This window comes from Pipra filicauda, unplaced genomic scaffold (assembly GCF_003945595.2).
Source record: "Pipra filicauda isolate LSUMZ 115617 unplaced genomic scaffold, ASM394559v2 scaffold548_size709544_pilon, whole genome shotgun sequence".
Taxonomy (NCBI): Eukaryota; Metazoa; Chordata; class Aves; order Passeriformes; family Pipridae; genus Pipra; species Pipra filicauda.
In genome coordinates, this window is record NW_024104696.1 from 88,041 (window position 1) to 108,480 (window position 20,440).

A 20,440-nucleotide genomic window follows, 5' to 3' on the forward strand; every position below is an offset into this window, starting at 1 on the left:
ATCCCGCCCGCCCCGCGCTGCTATTGGTTCAGCTGTCTATCTATCACCCGGCCGAGCCGGCTCCGCGCGCGCTGATTGGCCGCGGCGGCGCGGGGGGGCGGTGCCTGCGCGCGATGCGCTGGGGCCGGGCGGTGCGGGCCGCGCTGCGAGGCGGGAGCGCGGCGGCGGCGGCGCTGCTGCGGGGCCCGGTGCGGAGCATGGTGAGTGCGCGGGGCCGGCGGGGGCTGCTCCCGGGGCCCCCCCGGGGCCGGCGGGGCGGGGGCGCGGACGCGGACGGGGCTCCCCGTGGGCTCCCCGCTGACCCCTGCCCCGCAGTGCGCCCAGGCGGACGACTGGCGCTCGGCCAGGGCCATCTACGACTTCCACGCCCTCGACATCGATGGCAACGACGTGTCCCTGGAGAAGTACCGGTAGGAGGGCAGGGCCGGGGGCGCGGGGCCGGGGCGCTGAGCAGCAGCGGTTCTTGCGTAACCCGGGAGCCGCTGCCGCGCCCGGCGGGCGAGGGGCCTGTCCCCGCTCACCCGCCCCGTCCGCAGGGGCTGCGTCTGCATCATCACCAACGTCGCCTCCAAATGAGGGAAGACCGCGGTAAACTACACTCAGCTTGTTGACCTGCACGCCCGATACGCTGAGAGGGGTTTACGCATCCTGGGCTTTCCCTGCAACCAGTTCGGGAAGCAGGTGCGCGGGAGGGGCCGAGCGCTCCCCGGGAGCCTCAGGACTGCCCGGGAGCCCTCACGGTCCCGGTGTCGCCTCTCAGGAGCCCGGGGACAACGCTCAGATCAAGGCATTTGCTGAGAACTACGGGGTGAAGTTCGACATGTACAGCAAGATCGATGTGAACGGGGACGATGCCCACCCGCTCTGGAAGTGGATGAAGGAGCAGCCCAAAGGGAGGGGCACCCTGGGCAAGTGAGTGTGGCAGGGAGAGCTCGGCTCGGGGCCTGGCTGGGGCTGAGGAACCTGAGGAAAGGTTTTTCTGACCAAAACTCACTCCTTGTTTTTCTCTCCCAGTGCAATAAAATGGAACTTTACCAAGGTAGGACACAGCTGCCTCCTCTGGGCCGTGCTGGGCTCTGGGGAGCTGGGGGGGTCCCTGAGGCAGGGAGGGGAGGGGGGAGCCTCACACCGGGGCTCTGCTCTGTGCCTTTACCCTGGATTTCGGAGAGCATTCCCAGGGGCTCCTGTGCCTGGAGACTCCTGGGAGCCCCTACCCCGCCCCAGGGTGCAGTAATCAGCAGGCACACTCCCTGGGAGTCCAGCTGACCCCTGGACTCGCCCACGGGGTGTTGCTTCACTCCCCCAGTTCCTCATTAACCGGGAGGGCCAAGTGGTGAAGAGGTACAGCCCGATGGAGGATCCCTACGTAAGTGCCGGGGAGCAGCAGCGGTGCCGGGCGGGAGGAGGGGATGGACGGGGATGTTCTCGGGGCACAAACGCTCCCTGTTCCCCGCAGGTGATCGAGAAGGACCTCCCTGCCTACCTGTAGCTCCGCTCCGCTGTCCCCCCGCCCGCCCCGGCCCCGCTGCCCCCGGAGCCTCCTCCAGCCCCATGACGGGCTGCCCCCAAGCCAGGTCCTGGTGGGGCAGCCCCGACCCCGGCGTGCACCGCTGGACAGAGGCCCCGGGGCCGCGGCCGCCCCGGGCAGGAGCAGCCGGAGCCCCCTCGCAGTAACTGGAGTCCCCTCGCAATAAAGACCTTAGGAATGAGCCCCTGGTGTCGGGGGGAGGGAAGGAGCAGGGATGGGGCTGGAGCAGGGATGGGGCTGGAGCAGGGATGGGGCCGGGGCTGCTGCTCTGCTCCCGGTGAGAACCCGGAGCTTTGCTGGGAGCCAAGACCTTACGCAACTCCTGAGCTCCTGAGCAGGGATAATCCCCCGGGCTGAGGAGGAAGTGCACACAAATCCTGCGTGAGCCACGACCCTGAGGGGCTCCTTGGGAAAACGCAGAGCAGGGGAAGGTGAAGGTGCGTGTCCCCTCTGGGATCCCTCCTGTCCCCAAGAGCTCTCCCAGCTGGGCAGGGCAGCAGAGGGGATGGGTCCAGCAGTGGCACAAGCCCCATCCAGGAGCAATTTCTGCACAACAGAACCCAGTCGTGTTGGAACACAGTGAATTAACCTCCCACAGCCAAGACAGGTCTGACCACAGCAAGCAGGACCATCCTCCTCCTCCTCCTGCATGGGGCAGCCATGCAGGGACACTGAGTGGCTCTTCCCCAGGGCCTGGGGGGTGCTGGATCTCCCCTTCACATCTGCAGTCCCCACAGGGAGCCCCATCCTCAGCGGGGATGGGAGGGAGTGGGAAGAGCCCCGGGGTCTTCACTGGGGTCCCCCAAGTCTGCTTTCCCGTGCCTGCAGTCTGGCACCTCAGGGACGCTGGAGGACCCTACTTGGGGGCAGGGGGGCTGTTTTTGGGAGCTGCCCCCCAGCCTTGGCCCAGATCACTCCCTGGGGTTCACCCCATCCCACCTCCCGAGGGATAACTGGGCCGGCAGTGCCCGGGCGAGACATCCCGGCACCGCTGCAGCTCCCGGGGGAGGAACACGACAGACAGAGGCTCCTTTATCTGTGTTTGCCCAGCAAAGCCGGGCAGGAGCCACCTCATCCAAGGCCAGTACCCCGGCTGGAGCCACCAAGGATCCTCCTCTGCAAGGCCAGTGGCTTCTCCCAGGGAGAGGGGGAGGCTTGGGACAACAGCCCTCAGTGCCACCGAGATGACACCGGAGATACAAAGTCCAGCTGCCAGCAGGACCCTGACCCAGGGATTCCTGATCCAAGTCCCACTGGGATCTTGGGGCAGGTTGGACAGACAGACAGACAGACAGAGCTGGGACTTACAGAAATCTCACATGTGGCTTCGGTTCCATTTTTACTGAGCAGAATGAAAAATTATCCTTCTGAGGCAAGTAGAAAATTCAGGAATGATTAGTCCAAGGCACATATTCTAAAAAAATCTCTTTACATATGTACAACTCCATCAATTATAAATACACATAGAAACCAAAGGCAAACAACAAGCAGATTAAAAAGTGCCAACAAAAAGGTATCAGGGAAGAAAACAGGGACTCATTAAAAATACAATCAGTAGGACAACGGCAGAATAATTTAGTTAAAAGATAATGTTACATATTATTAACCCTGACAAAACACAGGATTGGGGCAGGGAAGGGATTCCTTGAAGGTGCTCTCTGTCTTCCCAGAGACCAGGGAGGGAGGATTGCATATATTTTAAGGTTAAGGTCAAAGCCACCAGGTAAGGCTCCGGTGATGGCGGAGGGTGCCCAGCGGGGAGTTCCCCCTCGTTATTCCTGAGTTTCAGCCTCTCTGAGCTGCGTTTTCCTGGCGTCTTTTTCCCTCCTTGCTGAGAATTCAGCCCCGAGCCAGATGCAGGAGGTGCAGCCGGGGCCTCTCTGCCATGGGGAGGGCTGGGACGTGCTTTAAATAGGGGAGGGTCTGGGGAGGGGCAGCCTGGCTCTGCCCGGCCCCGGGGACGCTGCTGCGGGCGACAGGAGCAGAGCTGGGGGAGAGCAGGAGCCCCCCGGGGCAGCAGCAGGGCATGGGGGGCTCCCCCCATCTTTGGTGATCACTTTGAGGTAAAGGAGGTTTCCTTGGGTGCAGTGAGATGTGCCCCTGACAGCAGGGACTGACTCCAGCCCAACGGGTGGTGGGAGGCAGGTGCCAGCTGGGGAGGGGGGAAGGACAGGGACCAGAGTAACCCCAAACTGAGCCACACGTGTGGCACCGGGGCAGGTCCGTGACCTCGGGGTGTCAGGGAAGGCAGCTCCTGCCTCGGGCACAGCACAACACTCCAGACACAGACCCAGAGCAACTCCCAACACCTCACAGAGCCCTGGGGGGACACGGCAGGTCCCAGCACTGCCCAGAGGAGGGGACACTGCCAGGCACTTGCAACGCTGACCTCTCAGGCACGGGGGACCCCAGCCCAGGCCTTCCTGGCTGGACCCCAGGGAAGGTCCCAGGTCCTTCCCTGGAAACATCCCAGTGCCACTTTTAGGAAACACCTCGATGAGTGACAGCAGAGAAAGGAAACCCATCAAAGGGAAGCTGGCAGAGGAGCAGCTCAGGGGAGGTGCTGGAGGTGGCCAAGGGCCATCTCTGTCCCAGGAGGAGGCAGCTGGTCCAGCTGTGGGACAGGGGGTGGGGCAGTGCTTGCAAAACAGCCTTTGCTCTTTGGTATCTGAGAGCGAGGTTGCAGCAGGAGCAGCCAAACTGTGCATCCCAGGCAGTGACACAGACACTGCACATCCTGAGCAGTGACACTGACCCTGCACACCCTGAGCAGTGACCCTGCACACCTTGAACAGTGACCCTGCACACCCTGGGCAGTGACTCTCACAGTGCACATCCCTGAGCAGTGACCCTGACACTGCACACCCTGAGCAGTGACTCCCAGGCTGCACACTCAGCACTCACCAGGGAGCTCTTCCCTTTCAGGGCCTGGGAGTGGCTGTTCCCAAGGTCAGCAGTGGCCAGGGCTGGGCTGCCCAGTCCCAGACCCTCGGGCCGGGGTCCATGGCCCAGCCAAGGACAGTGCAGGACCAGCAGGACAGCCAGGTGAAGGGACAACATGTGACAGCAGGAAACTGGCCAAAGCATGGCTGGTCACGGCGACCCGGCGAGGTTAAAGTGCAGGACAGGGGACACGTGGCCCTTCTGCTCCGGGGAATCCCGCTGGTCCTGGCCTGGCTGAGCTCTGACAGACTCGAGCTCTGTCACCGTGGGGGTGCATCCAGCTCCAGCCTCTCCCACGGAGCTCAGCAGCCCAAGGTTCCTTCCCAGGAAGGGGAAGGCAGTGCAGGCAGATTTGGGTCTCTCAGTACACCGGCTCAGCCCTACCCGAGGACAGCTGAGCTCAGCAGCTCCTGACTCTGCTGGGACAGCATTCCCTTGCCCTTCATCCCAGCCCTCCAGCACAGGCTGGGGCAGCCCAAACTGGGGGCCTGGGCTCCCACCCTTCCCTAATGGACCAGCACCAGTCACCAGGCAGCTCCGGAGCCCGGCTGTGGCCCCACAGAGCTGGGCTGGAGGGCTGGGCAAGGCCTGGCCTGGCTCGGACACTCAGTAGTCTGTGGGGGTGGGCAGAGGAGGGGGGTCTCCCCTCAGTCCCACACAGGCACTGACCTGTGAGCAGGACTGGACACAGCAGAGCCCCCCGGCCCAGCGGGACCCGCTCGGTTTCCCCCAGGCACATTCCACCCAAACCTGTTTCCTCCCTCCAAACCACAAAGGGGTCAGTCCAAACGGGCAGGACATTCAGGGCTCCTCAGCTCTCACCTGTGCCCCAGAGGACGCAGATCCACATTGGCCGAGCTCCGCTGGCATTCCCGGCTGGCACTCAGAACTCCAGGTGCGGCCCGCTGAACTGGATCACGCTCTGGCGCTCCTGGGGGAGCAGGTTCTCCTGGGGGAACGTCCTCAGCATGTCCTCCAGGATCTCTCTAAAATTGATACTCCCGTCTTGCTGGAGAAAATCCTCCTGTGGCTGCTGCAGGGGCGGCGGGGGGGGCGGCGCTGGGGGCTCGTGCCGTGAGGGGCCGGGGGCCACACCACCCTCCAGGCCAAAGCAAAAGGGCAACTGGTGCTGCTGGTGGGGCTGCAGGGGGGGCTCCGAGGGGAAGCACAGTGCTCCGGGCTCCGAGTTCATCACCACGTCGGGAATGCTGCTGCTGGGAGGGCTGCAGGTCAAGTCCAGGATCTCGTCCTGGCACAGGGAGGGCAAGGACAGCGGTAGCCTGGGCCCTGGCAGGAGGTGCAGGGGCAGGGAGAAGGGTGGGCCCTGCTCCCGGGCCTGGAGCAGCCGGCTGTGCTTCCGCTTCACGTCCTGGTCCATCTGCTTCAGCTCCTCCCGCACCCTGTGGACGCAGCTCTCCGGGATCTTTATCCCTGGGGGAGGAGCAGACATCAGTCCCCACAGCAGGGAAGGGATGGGGCGCTCTGGGGACAGAGGGAAGGGCAGCAGCACCGGGGGTGTTCACATGGGCACTGAGGGGCCAGGCCTGGCTCACACCCTCTGCCTGGACACATCGGGGTAACCCCAGCTCCCCTCCTTCCCGCGGGGTCACCTCAGCAGCGGGCGCTTCCAGGCCGGAACACGTCCCTTTTTAGGAAGGGAATCTTGGTGCTGGGCAGCTGGGCCCCTTCATCCCGCTCCCCCTCCCCTCCCCAGCACTTCACCCACCAACTTGCTTCTTCTTCTCCTTGGTTTTGAGGCGGACGATCTGCAGGTAGCTGCTGGCGGTGATGTCGGCCATGATGCCGGCGATCCTGCTCCACACGCGCAGCAGGGCCCCGCACAGCATGTAGTAGTGCCGCAGGCGCATGCCCTGGAAGCACTCCTTCCCCTCCTGGATCAGCTTGCAGCTCTTGTTCCTTCAGTTACCAGGGGAGAAAACCACCAGGATTAGCACAGGAGCACAGCGGCTTCTCCCCCTCGGCCTCCCCCAGTGCCACAGCCAGAGACCCCCCAGCACAGGCCCTGCCTGGGGAGGGAGGACGTGGCTCGACGACTTTAAGCTGAAAGAGGGGAGATTTAAAAGATGGGATATTGGGAAGAAACTCCTCCCTGTGAGGGTGGGGAGGCCCTGGCCCAGGTTTCCCAGAGAAGCTGTGGCTGCCCCATCCCTGGCAGTGCTCAAGGCCAGGTTGGAGAGGGCTTGGAGCAACCTGGGGTAGTGGAAGGTGTCCCTGCCATAGAACTGAATGGGCTTTATTTAAGGTGCCTTCCAAGCCAAACCACGCTGGGATTCTGTGGCAGGCTGGGGCTGCAGCTGCCTTACCACAGGGCGTGGTTACAGTTCTTCAAGGAGAAGTGGTAGCTGCTCTCCCAGTGCTCCTTGGCTTCCTCGGGCATCACCTGCAGCACAACACTCAGCATTAGGGATCTTCCACTGCCCAACACCCAGCGAAATCCGGGGCTGGGAGTCAGGACATGCCAGTGCTCCCACCATCCCTGCCCAACCACAACAGCACCCTGAGGAGCTGTGATGGGTTAGAGGGAATGTCCTTCCAACCTCCCACAGCCCACAGCCCCCCCAGCAGAGGCGGCAGCTCCCACCTACCCGCCGGTACTTCTTCTGCAGACTGTCCAGGCTCTCGGGCTGGCTTTGCTTCCCAATATTTGGCTTGTAGAGGATGAAGTTCTTCCCACGGCTCTGCTCTGCCAGCAGACAGGTGTATTTGCTGCCTCGCATCTGTGGGGTACAGCTGATGGTTACAGTCACAGCCTCTCTCCCCAAGCCCAGGTTTCTCTAAAGTAACCCCTTCCTTCCAGGATGGAGGTTCTTGGAGGTATCTTCCAGCCCTCGGGAAGAGGTCAGACATGGAGCCCGTAGAGCCATGGCAGATCTCCCACTGGAGCCACCCCTGAGCTGAGGTGCCACCCTGGCAGAGCCCAGGGACATACCTTGTAGGAGAGGTAGAACCCTTCGTTGGCTCCTGTCAGTTTGAGCGACTTCTCATAAGCTTCTTCCCACTTTAAGCCTCTGTCAACACTGATCTGAACAGGGACACACAGAGGGATTTGTAACTCCAGGGACAGGACAAGTGCATCACAAATCCCACCCTCAGCACAACCTTGGTGCTGCTGCAGCCTAGAGCCAGGCAGAGACAGGTGCCCACCTTGTAGAACACGACCTGCCCGTCCTGCGGGTGCCCCGGGGTCAGGAAGACCTCCTTGCTCTCCTCATAGATCTCATCCACTCCTGGCGCTAAATCTGTGGAAGGAGAAAAGGCTGCTCTAAGGAAAACCCACCCAAACCACCTCCTTGGGTCTCAGGATCTGTGCTGGGTGGGGAGGCTGCAGTGGGGAACCACCCTCAGTCAGCACAGGAGGAACAGGGAACCCTGGGGTGCAGGAGGCAGAGCTGTGGCCACCCCCTCTCCATACCAAGGATGCCCATGTCGTATTTGCCCTCCTTCTTGTCCTTCTCAATCAGATAGTCAAAGGTGTCAGAAAAATACTGGAAGAGCATGTTCTGCTTGTCCACCTCCAGGCCCAGGATGCGGTTCAGGAATTTGGTGATGGAGCAGTCTGCAAGAGCACAGCGGGTCAGGGAACATGGTGCAGCTGGGCACAGAATCCACCAGCCCCCCCAAAAGAGCCCCTCAACCAGCCCCACAATGTCCCTTCCAACAGCAGCACAGCCCAAGGGCTTTTCCTGGGGGCTGGGAGCAGCTTCAGGGCCATGGGATGTGTGGGGCCATGGGATCTGCAGCACAGGCTGCTCCCACAGGACCTTCCCTTCAAGACAAACATCCTGCCCAGCTGCCCAGCAAACCCCACAAGGCTGGGTGGGCCATGACACCCCTGCCCCTTCCATCTGCCCCCTGCTTTGGGCAGGAACAGCTCGACACGTACCCTTCTCCACCGAGACAGTGCCATACTTCATCTGACTGCAGCAGATCCCCACAGAGATGAGCCCTTGCTTCATTTCTGAAATGGCAGAAGACACTTGGTGTGCTTTGGGGTTAAGCCTCCCCTCAGCAGTCCTGTGGTGCTGCTTCCCCTCCAGCAGTGCCCGTTGTTTGGCAGCTCAGCCTCTCCCTGTGCCTGGCAGGGCGACATCGCCCCACTCACAGTGAGCTGCTCAGCCAGTGGCATTTTCCTCCCTCTGTTTCCTCTCTCTGACCTTCTCCTCAGCTCTTCCAGCGTCCCAAACCTGAGACTACCGTGGCCAGGAGAAACCCCGGGCTGGTGGTGTTCTTACCACGGAAAAAGTCGGCCTCCCGTCTCTCGTAGCTCTTGGGCACAGGAACTCTGTTCTCCATGTGGCTGAGGATCGTGGACAGGACCCTGTCCAGGGCTTTGGCCCCATACTGTGGGAGGAGACGAGAGTCACACGTGGGAGGAACTGACACCAGAGTCCTCCACCCAAGCCTGGCTCCCGTGCCCGTGGGAGCTGGAGCAGCAGGGAGCTGGGGGGAGCTGGGGGGAGCTGGGTGCTAGACTGGGCCCTGCCTGCAGGTGCCACCAGTGACCTTCCCGGCTCCAGATCCCACCAAGGGCTCTCCCAGCTCCTCCAGCCCCCTGGGCCATGCTGCCCCAGGGCAGCCCTGTCACCTTGTTCTCGAAGTTGTACTTGCTGAGGTCCCGGGACTCGGTGGCCCGTCGGTCCCCGTGAGTTAAGGCACCCTGGGAAGGCAGATGGAAGAAAACACGACTTTGAGCTGTTGCAAAACACCAGGGAAGGATGGCCAAAGGCCAAAGGAAGAGGCCAGGGTGGAAATGTGCCATGGGGAGGCAGTGTTCCTCAGGGATACTGAGACTTTACCAAAGGATTGGGGGATTTATCGGAAGTGAAGAAAATGAAACAAACTCATTATTCTATTAATTATTTCATTAGCTTTTTGGGAATAAAATGTATGCTCTGGTAATAGTGGGGGAATTCCAGCATCTGGAATTGGGTTCTGCTTCCCTGAAATTCCTCCCAACGCCTTGATTACGTATTCTTCCTCACTTCCTTTCCCAACTCCCAGGATGCTAAAAGCCTTCTGCATTCCACAACTGCAGTGCCTTCAGCCAGGGGTGACACAGTCCCCCAGTTACACTGGCCATGCCAGCATGGAATGTCCTCAGAGGGAACTGGAGCCGACAGCTGATCCCTGCTGTGGGCACTCACCAGGCTCTCCAGGCGTTTGGCCACGATGGATGCAAACCTCCTCTCCCCTGCCAGCTCTGAGATCAGGAACACGTACTCTGGAGCAGAGACCTGGTTCGACCGGTGCGTTCGGCCTACGGGGACACGAGAACAGGGCTGGAAGGGGAGCTTGGGACGGCCTGTCTGGAGCAGGAACGTAACCAGAAAAGCCAAATAACACCCATCCTGCTCACCCTGCAGAGTCCCTCCTCTGCCCCAGAGCTCAGGACTATAAGCCCGGCTCTGCCAAGTCTCAGCAGCAAGAGGGTGTGTGGCTGTGACTGTGGCTCTGTCCTTTTCCCACAGAGACAGCTCCTAAACGCACCTGCCTGGCTGTGGCAGAGCCCAGCTCAGGCAGCCACCACCCATCCCTCCCAGGGTGCCTGGGCTCCAGGGCCTGGCTGACACTCAGGGGCAGGGGGCAGTGCCCAGGGACACCCAGCCCTCACCGAACTGCTGGATGGCCCGGTCCGCGCTCCAGGGCAGCTCCAGGGTCATGTGGACCCGGCGCTTCTGGTTCTTCACCCGTCTGTCTGCTTGGAGGGAGATCCCTGAGCTGGAGGCCTCCGAGATTATCGCTACGAGCTACAGGAGAGACAAGTGAGAACAGGGTGAGGTTCCTGGACACGTGTAAAACTGCTTCAGGGAACAGGCCCGAGCACAACAGCAACCCCGGCGCACAGAGGGATCTGGGAATCCTCGCCAGCTTCCAGCAGGCCACACCAACAGAAAGCTGCTGGCCTGAGGCTGGCGGGGCACAGGGATGCACAGGACCCTCCCTCCCCTGCTCCCCTCGGCCCGACCCCGACTCACCTTGTCCCCGTTCATGAAGCGCTCCTTCTCCTTCAGGTTGACGTGGTCTATGGAGAGCCCCTGCTCCGCGCGGGACTCGAACACCACGGAGCCGTCGGGCCTGCGGACGACGCGGCCCTTCCGGCCCGTCATCTGCACGGGAGAGGGGCTGTGAGAGGGGACACCCACACGGCCCAGCCCGGCCATCCAGGCAGCCCTCAACAGCTTTTCCGCAGTGCCAGGGAGAGGGAACCCTCTGCCAGCAGGAACATTATTTTTTTTACAGAAGAAATTTTTCCCTGTGAGGGCGGTGAGGCCCCAGCCCAGGTTGCCCAGAGAAGCTGTGGCTGCCCCATCCCTGGAAGTGTTCAAGTCGAGGTTGGACAGGGCTGGGAGTAACCTGATCTAGCAGAAGGTGTCCCTGCCCAAGGAACATGACGAGCTTTAAGGTCCTTTACAACTCAAACCATTCCATGGTTCTACGTTGGCCCCTTTCCCTGTCACCCTGCCACCAAAATACACTCCTGATGATGGGGAGTACCTCAGCCACATTCTCTGGGCCCCCAAAGTAATCAATCAGTTCATCCAAGGTGTTGAGAGGTAGCTCTTTGCCCAGTGCTTGCACTTTTGCCAGGAGGTCCTGCTTCATCTTTTCCACGATCTCCAGCTCCCTCAGGCCATGCAGCTCTTTCTGGGAAGGCAGCATGTGAAAACTACCTGCAATGTAAACAACAAAAGCTGAGTTACCTGGTAACTGCAAATCAGAGAGGGGGGAGAAGTTGTCTCAGAGGGTTTCTGGGGGCACTCTCAATGGGCAAAGACACCATGACCTGCAGTAAATGCTGCTGAGCACAGAGTGAATTCCCTCTGGGCTTCCCCATTTTGGTGGAGGAAGGACAAAGGGGAAATCCCTCCTGCTCACTGATCACAGCAGGTAAATGTGGATCCACCTCCCAAACCCGAGTGTGACCATCAGGACAAAAACCAGCCAAGGTCCAAGGCTGTCCCAGGCCCGGAGGGGCTGCCATTCCCTGCAGGACCCAGTGCCCCAGTCCCAGTGCCCCAGTCCCAGTGCCCTCTGTCCCAGTGCCCCAGTCCCAGTGCCCCCGTCCCAGTGCCCCAGTCCCAGTGCCCTCTGTCCCAGTGCCCCAGTCCCAGTGCCCCAGTCCCAGTGCCCTCTGTCCCAGTGCCCCAGTCCCAGTGCCCCCATCCCAGTGCCCCAGTCCCGGTGCCCCAGTCCCAGTGCCCCAGTCCCAGTGCCCCCATCCCAGTGCCCTGCCCCCGTCCCATTGCCGTGCCCAAGTCCCCCCGGTGGCCCCAGGCCGGTGTCACCATCCCAGTGCCCCCAGCCCAGTGCCCCAGTCCCAGTGCCCCAGTCCCGGTGCCCCCGTCCCAGTGCCCCAGTCCCAGTGCCCCCGTCCCAGTGCCCCAGTCCCGGTGCCCCAGTCCGTCCCCGCTCACCCTCGGCGGCACAGCCGGTGTACGTTTGCTCCACGAAGATGACGTCGTCTGTCTCCACCAGGGACTCCGGGGAGGAGTTGATGTCGCTGGGCGAGTCGTCGGACTCGGTGCTGCTGTCGTCGCTGATCTTGATGACCCCTGGGTCACACAGGCCCCGCAGAGCCTTGGGCCACCGGCCCCGCGGCCGCCCTGCACGGAGAGCGAGCGGGTCACGGCCCCGGCCCCAGGGAGGCTCCAGCACAGGGCAGCAAGGGCCAGCTCAGAGAGAGGAGGAGGAATCCCAAAATAGCTGAGACTGCCCCAAATGACAGGCTGACCTCCAAAAACAGAGCCTCAGGGGTGGGGGGCAGTTAGGGAGGGAGGGAGGGAGAGCGGGAAAGAGAAAGGAAGAGAGAGAAAGGAAGAACAAGGCATTCCTGAGCAGGGCTGAAAGTTGGCTGCACATGTCAGGATGGACACTGAGCAGTGCCAGCTCCTCAGAGAAGTAATCCCAGGGGACTGCTTCCAGAGGAGTGGGCAGGACGTGGGAAGGTGCCAGTGTTTTGGGACATTGTTTGCCTCCAAGCACAGCAAGACGTGCCACTGCTACGTGAGAGGGTTCACAGACCAGCTCCACAACCTGCCAGTGCTGCTGCCCCCTCTTCCCCCTTTCTCACATCCCACTAGAGGAGAAATCCCAAAACTCTTCTTACCTGCAGCCACAGCCAATAACCTGCAGGGAAGTGATTGTTTTCCCCTGGACACATGCAGTGCCCTACGTAGGGCGTCATGGAGGAACCCTCTGGCTGCAGGAGGGTTTGGACACCAGCCAGGCCTTGTGCCATCTGCCCCCAGCCCAGGCTGAGGGGAGGGGGCACAGCCACGGGGCAGGGGCAGAGGGCAGGCCCTGCACTGGGACAGGGCAGTGGGGCAGAGGCAGGAAAAGGGTGGATGACCCAGACCTGCTGTCCACCAGACGAAGGAGCGACAGATGTGTGGGAGGGCAAACAGAAACCAAGGAGAGCAGCAAAAAGCACAGAGTGGGGAGAAGGGCAAGAGGCAGAGAACAAGTGAGTGGCTGGGGGGGAGCAGCAGGGCAGGAGGCAGGGGCTGGGCTGGGAGTGAGGGAGCTCTTACGTTTTCTTTTAATGCCAGTTCCTTTTTCTCTCTTTCTTTTGGTTGAAGGAAAGTGCTTCTGAATTAGTGATAGAAAGACGCCTCTGAAAGTAAGATGCAAAATTTATTCCAGCTACCAGGAACATGTGCTGGTTACCAAGTACCACGTGTGTATTTGAGAGAGCCCCACATTCCAGGGAAGAGAGGTCAATCCTGCCCCATGGCTGCCACCACGGGCTCAGCCAGCCCCGGATACGGGACAGCTCCTGGAGCCTGAGAGTGTGTCAAGGCTGCAGCACCTTTATATATCAACCAAGAGGGAGTTTTAAATGGGAAACACTACACTGGGAAGCTGCTACATCAAAAATCCAGTAAGTCCCAGTGTCCAGCCTCTCTCCATGCCCTGAGAGCACAGACCACCACCAGGCCATCCAACAAATGTGCTCCACCAAGTCCTCTGATTCCCTGGCTGTGGGCCTGCTTCCCACAAAACCAAGTGGCTGAACGTGGATCCGTAGTGGTTTCAGGTGAATGGAAAAAAAATCAGAAAAAATGAAAACCAAAGGTTTCTGTGGGCTGTTCTACAAATCAGAGAGCAAATGTTTAAATGCTGACTGTGTGGATGAACCCTCAGGGCAATGAGAAGGAGGTGCTGAACAAGCTCTGCTTGAGAAAAACCCAAAAAAACTCCGAAACCCCAAATGTTGCAAGTGACAGGTGAGAGGATGAACATGACAACTCCCCTGGGTGAGAAAAGGGAGCCTTGGGAACTGGGGAGGGAGCTCTAGGACCCTTAGTGTGAGGGGCTGAAGGGGACAGGGACCACGCTGCTCCCCCGAGGGACAGAGCTCTGTGACTGCAGTTCTGTGGCACCAAGAATGGCCCCTTGTCCCGTGTGCTGGGCTGACCCTGCCCAAAAGAACACTCGCTCTGGAGCCTCCCTGCCGTGCAATTCTGCTCATTTCCTGGCACTCGCCCTCCCTGTCTCCCTGCAGACAGAGCCCTGGGCTGGAATCCACTCACAGAACAATGTTTATTTTTAACCCCATTTCTCGGCATCTTTAACCAACTGCTCCTTCCCAGCACACTCCCCTCCAGAAATCCCCCGAAGTGCTGGAACACCAGGACACACATTTGGAGGCTGAGCAGATGCCAGGAGACACTCAGTGATCCGGCCAGGGCTGAGGAACACAGAGTTCCTGCCTTTGGGGCCAGGGACAGTCACACAGTGTGGGACCCCCTGGCTCCAGGGACCACACTGTCCTCTACACCTGAGTTCCATGACATGGAAACCAATCCAAGAGATCAAGAGACCAAATCACCCAAGCAGCTGCCAGACCTGCCCTGTGCACTGTCACCAAACTGTGGTTTGGGCTGGAGACAGCAGAGTCACACAGACCAACCCAAACCCCAGCACCAAGGGAGGAAAGCTCGGCCTAACCCAGACACGCATCAAAAGTCACTTCAGAAGAAAACAGCCCTGCACTACAGAGGAAACACACCCCAACCCCATGTCCCAGGCTCTTGTCACCCGTTGTGCAGGTTCAGTCACGTTCAGGGATGGGCTGGTGTTTTGGAAGCTGCAGGCAGGAGGGGAGGAGGAGCCTCACTCTGCTGAGCGGGCAGCACGAGTCCTGCTGCTGGCTCACTGCTGGCACAGCCAGCTCTCCTGTCAGCCGGGATGGCCACACAACCAGGACACTGGGCCTGTCCCATACACGAGCTCAAAGCCAACACTGCTCCTCGGACCACTCGTCCCTTGCCCTGCTCCAGTGATGCCACCTCACAGCATCATCACAGCCTTTGCCATTACAGAAGATTCTCTTGCTCATTCCTTTCGTGTCAACACCCTCATTTTCCAGAACCAGACACACGCAAACTAATCTGAGCTCCATTCCTGGCTCTCCTACACCTGCCAGTTCTTTTACGTGTGTAGAGAGTGGGATCAGGCTGTTCCTGCGAGTCTGGACCACAGCGGACTTCAAAATCCAGGATGTAGCTCATACAGTCCCACTGAAGACACAGTGCCCCATGGACCCCTCTGAGTGTCCTCTCCACGGTACAGGGGGAGGTGACGTCAAACTGCATTTCAAGAACAGCCAGTGCTCCGTGCAGGAGCTTTCCTCCCACTCCTCTGGCCTCCCACGCACCCCCAAAGGAAAACAGGGATTTTTAACTCACTCTGCAGCAGAGACAAAACGGTTGAGATGCCCATCATTCTCGTCCAGGACCTCCCTGGTGCGAGCCTCCCCCGTGGACTGCAGGCCGATGACGATGCACTGCGGGGACACGAGGGATGGCACAGGGAGGTGTCAGGGCAGGGGCACAGCTCCAGGCTCAAGAGGTATTTCCCAGACCCAGGTACTCCCCTTGAACCCTGTCCCAAATAAATCCATGCTGGGCCCATGGCAGGGCTCCTGATGAAGAACCATCTCTCAAATCTTTCAGCATCCAACAGCCCCCTGGGCTGACCCCAAAGAGAGTGACTCTGAGCACAGACCTGTGCTAGGGATCTTCTGCCTAAAATTTCCAAGGTGCACCCAGGTGGATGAAAGGACTGTGCTCAAGGTGAAGGGTCTGGTACCTCTTCTAGAATCCCAGGGTGGTTTGGGCTGGAAAGGACCTTAAAGCTCATCCAGTCCCAGCCCCTGCCATGGGCAGGGACACTTTGCACTAGCCCAGGTTGCTCCAAGCCCCATCCAACCCGGCCTTGGACACTTTCAGCTTGAATATGACCCAAAATCCCATCCCAGACCAGCCTGCCCACATCCCCCCCACACCAGCAGAGGGTAATGCCTCGGGAGAGGAGGCCACGTTAACTCCCCAGCATCATTCACTGGGAACGTTCTGCGAAACCCGGGCACGACCATCCCACGTGGGGTGGGGCTGGCGGGGCTGCCCCAGTACCTTGTCCCTGGCCAGCTCCTCCCGGGCCAGCTCCACGAGCCGCCGCACCTTGGCAGCGATGCACAGGTACTTGAAGAAGCGCTGGTGAGCCGACCAGAACTGACCCCACAGCGACTTCCGCGACTCCAGCCCCATGCAGTCGGCTGCCTGCTGGAACACCATCAGGGCCTCTGCCCACTGCGGGCGACAGCGAGAGGCACGAGTTAATACCCTCATCTCCACTGCCATTCCTGCCACGCAGGAGGTGATCAGAGCAGTCTGGGGGCTGATAATCTGCTTTAGGATCAGCGTTTATGTCGCTGTGTTGGGCTGAACGAACGCTCTGGTCATTCTCTGCATCAGCATGACAAAGCTCTGGTTTGCAAATATGGAACTTTCAAACAGAAGCAAAAAAGTATAAGGTGGTGGTTTTTTTACATCAGCTGACCATTGTGTACCCCTTTTCTTTCCAATGTTTGAGGTCATGGCCTCATTTAGGGTCCTCAAACCCTCCCACATACCAGTGGCCATGCCCAAAGCATGAGTGAACCTCAGCCTCCCACTACAAGGGGCCCAGCTCACCAGCTTGGCTGCCTTGTCATAGACAGCCTTGTACTGCTCGTCCAGCGGGATCTCCTCGATCCTGAAGGTCACTCCAGTGAAGCTGAGCTGCCGGGCAATGTACATCCCACTGACCTTCATGTCCATCGCCACGATCTCCATCGCCCCGACTCCCCTGGGAGAGGGTGGCAATTGTGGGACCCAGCAGTGACCCCAGCAGTGACCCTCAGCAGTGACCCCCAGCAGTGACCCCCAGCAGTGACCCTCAGCAGTGACCCAGCAGTGACCCCAGCAGTGACCCCAGCAGTGACCCAGCAGTGACCCCAGCAGTGACCCCAGCAGTGACCCTCAGCACTGACCCCCAGCTGCTGCCTCTGCAGCCCCAGCCCCTCCTCTGGCTCATGCACCCCCTTCCCACAGCTCCCCCTGCCCGGGGGGACAGGACTCACCTCTTCTCAATCGCGTGCAGGAACTCATCGAAGGCTCGGAACGGGGTTCCCTCCCCCCAGATCCCCAGGCGGCTCATGTAAATCATGTTTTTTGGCTCCGAGGCACCTGTTTGGACAGAATTCACTGTCAGCAAACCCACAGCACCTGGGAGCAGTTGTGACTCAAGTGAAGAGAACTCTGAAGAGGTTGTCATTTGCCATTGTGCCTTAGGACACCTTTCCAAATGTTGTCCTCCCTACACTGAGTGGGCAATGTCACCACACAGCTGGAACAGCTGGCCAGGAACAAGTTAAACTGGAGAGAAATTAGTCTGACCTGACAAAAATCTACAAGTAACATCAGTGATGGGGCTTGGGGCAGATCTTGGCACTCTGAGCTCCTCTCCAGCCTTGCAGCACCACTGACCTCTCCTCGCATAGCCTCGTGCTCTCAGCACACACACTCACACCTCAGAGTGGCCTCCAGGTCAGAGGAGACCTGCCACTCTTCACACCCACCCCCTGAGCAGAGCAGCTCACCTGTGGCACTGGCATAGACAACCCTTGCTTGAGGCAGCTTGTTCTGCAGGTCCAGCACTGCTTTGCCCATTTTGGTAGAGCTGGCATTTTTGGCTTTGTGGCATTCATCAAACACGATCTGCAGGGGAATGTCAGTTAAGGAGAAAGAATCTATTTTCATCCCGAGGATGGGAGCAGACAGAAAATACAGCCAAGCTGCCTTCATCCAACCCAACACCCAGTCCCAGTACGGACCCACTCCTTCCCCACACGTGGAATCTGCTGCCTTTGCCCAGTCCTCTGCTCCTCAGACCCCAAGTCATCTCCCCCTCCCTTTCCTTTCACCTCCAAGGTGTGTTTTGTCTTGTAATGCTGAGGGAGAGGAATGTGAAAAGGTTAATCCCAGCTGCTTCTTCCCCTCCTCCCCTTAACTGCATCCTGGGAGGAGGAGGAGATCCGAGTGTGGGGGATTCAGGTACTCACAGCACTAAAATACCTCCCGCAGGCACGGGGCTGCTCCCACAGCAGCTCCCTGTGACTTCAGATGGCCCCGAGCTCTTTGTTCCCTAGTGAAGCACAATCACAAGTGGCAGTCCCTCTCTCTCCAGTTTTTGACTGTCTGGGTTTTTTTTAAGGATACAACTCCATCAAAGTTTTCCCTGCACCAGTCCAAGATCTGTTTTAGGCGCGTCCTGTGCTGTCCCCCGGCCTGGCTTTCGCCGATCAGCGCCGAGTAGGTGGCAAAGAGGACTCCTTCTGAGGTAGCTGTGTCACCATATTTAATCTGCAGGAAGGAAGAACCAGAGCACACACACTCATCATCGCTGCCCCCAGCACGTCACAGCCCTGCCTGCCCACGGCCACGCCGGACACACACTCCTGATCCCAGAACAACCCCCAGTCTGAGCTCAGAACAGACAAAAAGCTGTCAGTAGCTGATGCCTTCGGCATTTCTGTTGGCACTGAGACAGGGTGATGACAGGGACTGTAAATGTCTGGAGAAGTGCCCCAGCCAATGTGTCAGCACATCTGGACGCCTGCAGTGAACTGTGGGGAACCCGCGAGGACCTCGATTTTCTGGCAAAAAAAGTGCTTCGTTTTTTTAAGCAACAGTTTAGAGTGTTTCACTGCTTTGAACCCTCCTGCCTGTTTCAATTCCTTCTAGAAAATCCTTTTCTCTTTGACCAGGTGAGATTGTTGCCTGTCCCACTGCCATGGGTCTCACCTGTAAAGAAATCCAAGGTTGGGGATAAACCCCTGGCCCCAAGCTGAAAAAAGTTCCATTTAAAGTCTTTTGGGGCTGAAAACAAAATCCCTTTCAGTCTCTCAGTGGAGGGCATTCAGAGGTGCCAAACACCTGTGGTTTCTATGGACTTTGTAAAAGCTGGTTGTTCAATACCATTAAAACCAGAGGAGAGGGTTTCAGTGAACTGGAAAACACTGGACAGAGACTCAAGCAGGCCACAAAGAGCCCTGTGAACAATCATCCCACAACTGCTGATGGTGCTTTTGAGAAACACTTCAGCCTCATCACTGAGTAACTGAAGAAAGCCTGAAAATCCTCTAATCTGCTCATCTGGGGGAAATGCCCACATGCTCCATGGGTGTGCCAGGGACCAGCCCGGGCACCTCTGTGCTCCCTGCATGCTCTGAGAAGTGGTTCCATGAACCAGCACTGGCAAAGGCCAGCCCAGAAGAGCAGAGCACATCTCACAGAGCTATTCCCTCCACGGGATTCCTCAGGAATGGTGAAGAAGGTTCCCATCCTGCTGTACTTGCACTTGCCTGGAGACACTTCCCACTCCCTGCAGGGAACAGCTCTGTGCTCCCCGTGCAGCTCCACAAGGTATAAAAACAGCTGGAGCCCCGAGTGGGAAGTGGGCTGGGAGGAGGGAACACAGGCAGCTCAGTGTCTGACACTGCCCCACGTGCCCAGGCAGAGCCTCCAACTGCTCCTGTGGGCTGAGTTCCAGGGCAGCCCTGCAGCTCCTCTCCTACCTTGTTCAGAGCATGCACAGGAATGTGGGAGGCCTCGATGTCCTTCAGGTCTCTCTCAGCATCGTACTTGAGATCATTGGAGACGCTGAACCTGTGAAGTGGGAGTGGGGTGGGTTATCTCCTCCTGGGGTTGGTTATCTCCCCCAGGCAGCTGGGGCTGGTTATGTCCCCCAGCAGTCAGGGCTGGGTATGTCCCCAGGCAGTGGAGGCTCACAGTGATTACCAGCTCTGACTAAAGCAGGAGGAGCCGTGCAGAGCTGTCACATCTCCACTGCCCACACAGCCCAACCTGAGATCTGACAGCTGCCCCTTGGCACAGGCTGTGTGTGATCTGCAGCAAAGCCCCACTCCTGGCTCTGCACCCAAGAAGCCCATCACACCCCTCCACGACTCCAGAGAGAGCGGGGCCAGACTGGTCCTTGCACCCCCAGGAGCACAAAACCTGCTCTTTCACAGTGACTCACTCTCCAGCCCTGCTGCAGGCAGAATATTCCCATTGCACAGGCAGCAACCAGGCAGTAAGAGGTGGAAACGACTTACCCAAGGCCACAGCATGACTCAACACTAAAGCCAACATCAGCACTAAGGAATTCCTTACTTCTAGATCCAAACTAACTCCGAGGTCTTACGGGAAAAGAGAGAAAAAAACCCAACAACTTACCACAGAGCTTTTTTCCTCCCTTTAAGATAATTTTCAAAGATGATGCCCGCAACGGTCCTGCCCTTTCCCACTCCGGCACCGTCCCCGATGAGGAACCCAGCTCGCTGCCCGTTGGGCAATAAAACTTCATGTTGCTGCAAAATCAAGAACAGAACTGGAAATTAAACTAGATTTGCCTTTGCTAACAGCTTTGATGTGAGCACTGCTTAACCCTTCCACACTCCCATCGATGCACGTGCACGTCCTGCTCGGACAAAGGACGGCAGGAAGGGTCAGGGGTCAGGGCCAAGCTCACGAGTGGCAGTTCATGGAAAAGGCCCCAAAATGTACAGCTCTCCACAACAAAAGTCCAGGGTTCTTGCCCCTTTGGGAAACAGATCCCACA

At 59.1% G+C, this 20,440-nt stretch overlaps 2 protein-coding genes across 4 annotated transcripts in view; one reads left to right on the forward strand and one right to left on the reverse strand.

Annotated features, from left to right (window-relative positions):
* Positions 1–98: 98 nt before the first annotated feature.
* On the forward strand, positions 99–1,709 carry GPX4 (glutathione peroxidase 4). The gene is made up of 7 exons (XM_027715839.2): positions 99–200; positions 316–410; positions 537–681; positions 761–912; positions 1,015–1,039; positions 1,307–1,366; positions 1,457–1,709. The coding sequence occupies exons 1-7, from the start codon at positions 114–116 to the stop codon at positions 1,487–1,489; spliced, it is 597 nt and encodes a 198-aa protein (XP_027571640.2). The 5' UTR covers positions 99–113; the 3' UTR covers positions 1,490–1,709.
* Positions 1,710–2,848: 1,139 nt separating this feature from the next.
* Positions 2,849–20,440, reverse strand: part of SBNO2 (strawberry notch homolog 2) — a 46,494-nt gene continuing 28,902 nt past the window's right edge. For all 3 annotated transcript variants that reach the window (XM_027715830.2, XM_027715831.2, XM_039387253.1), the window contains 24 exons: positions 20,056–20,189; positions 19,395–19,485; positions 18,037–18,180; positions 17,418–17,535; positions 16,899–17,004; positions 16,471–16,624; positions 15,910–16,086; positions 15,184–15,281; positions 13,024–13,106; positions 11,908–12,096; positions 10,988–11,163; positions 10,468–10,599; positions 10,104–10,239; positions 9,637–9,749; positions 9,078–9,149; positions 8,725–8,833; positions 8,376–8,450; positions 7,905–8,048; positions 7,637–7,731; positions 7,422–7,514; positions 7,078–7,209; positions 6,796–6,872; positions 6,198–6,388; positions 2,849–5,902 (listed from right to left, as the gene is read on the reverse strand). In XM_027715830.2, coding sequence (XP_027571631.1) covers positions 5,355–5,902; positions 6,198–6,388; positions 6,796–6,872; positions 7,078–7,209; positions 7,422–7,514; positions 7,637–7,731; positions 7,905–8,048; positions 8,376–8,450; positions 8,725–8,833; positions 9,078–9,149; positions 9,637–9,749; positions 10,104–10,239; positions 10,468–10,599; positions 10,988–11,163; positions 11,908–12,096; positions 13,024–13,106; positions 15,184–15,281; positions 15,910–16,086; positions 16,471–16,624; positions 16,899–17,004; positions 17,418–17,535; positions 18,037–18,180; positions 19,395–19,485; positions 20,056–20,189 — 3,387 coding nt within the window. In that variant the 3' untranslated portion in view covers positions 2,849–5,354. The remainder of the gene's footprint in view (positions 5,903–6,197; positions 6,389–6,795; positions 6,873–7,077; positions 7,210–7,421; positions 7,515–7,636; positions 7,732–7,904; positions 8,049–8,375; positions 8,451–8,724; positions 8,834–9,077; positions 9,150–9,636; positions 9,750–10,103; positions 10,240–10,467; positions 10,600–10,987; positions 11,164–11,907; positions 12,097–13,023; positions 13,107–15,183; positions 15,282–15,909; positions 16,087–16,470; positions 16,625–16,898; positions 17,005–17,417; positions 17,536–18,036; positions 18,181–19,394; positions 19,486–20,055; positions 20,190–20,440) is intronic.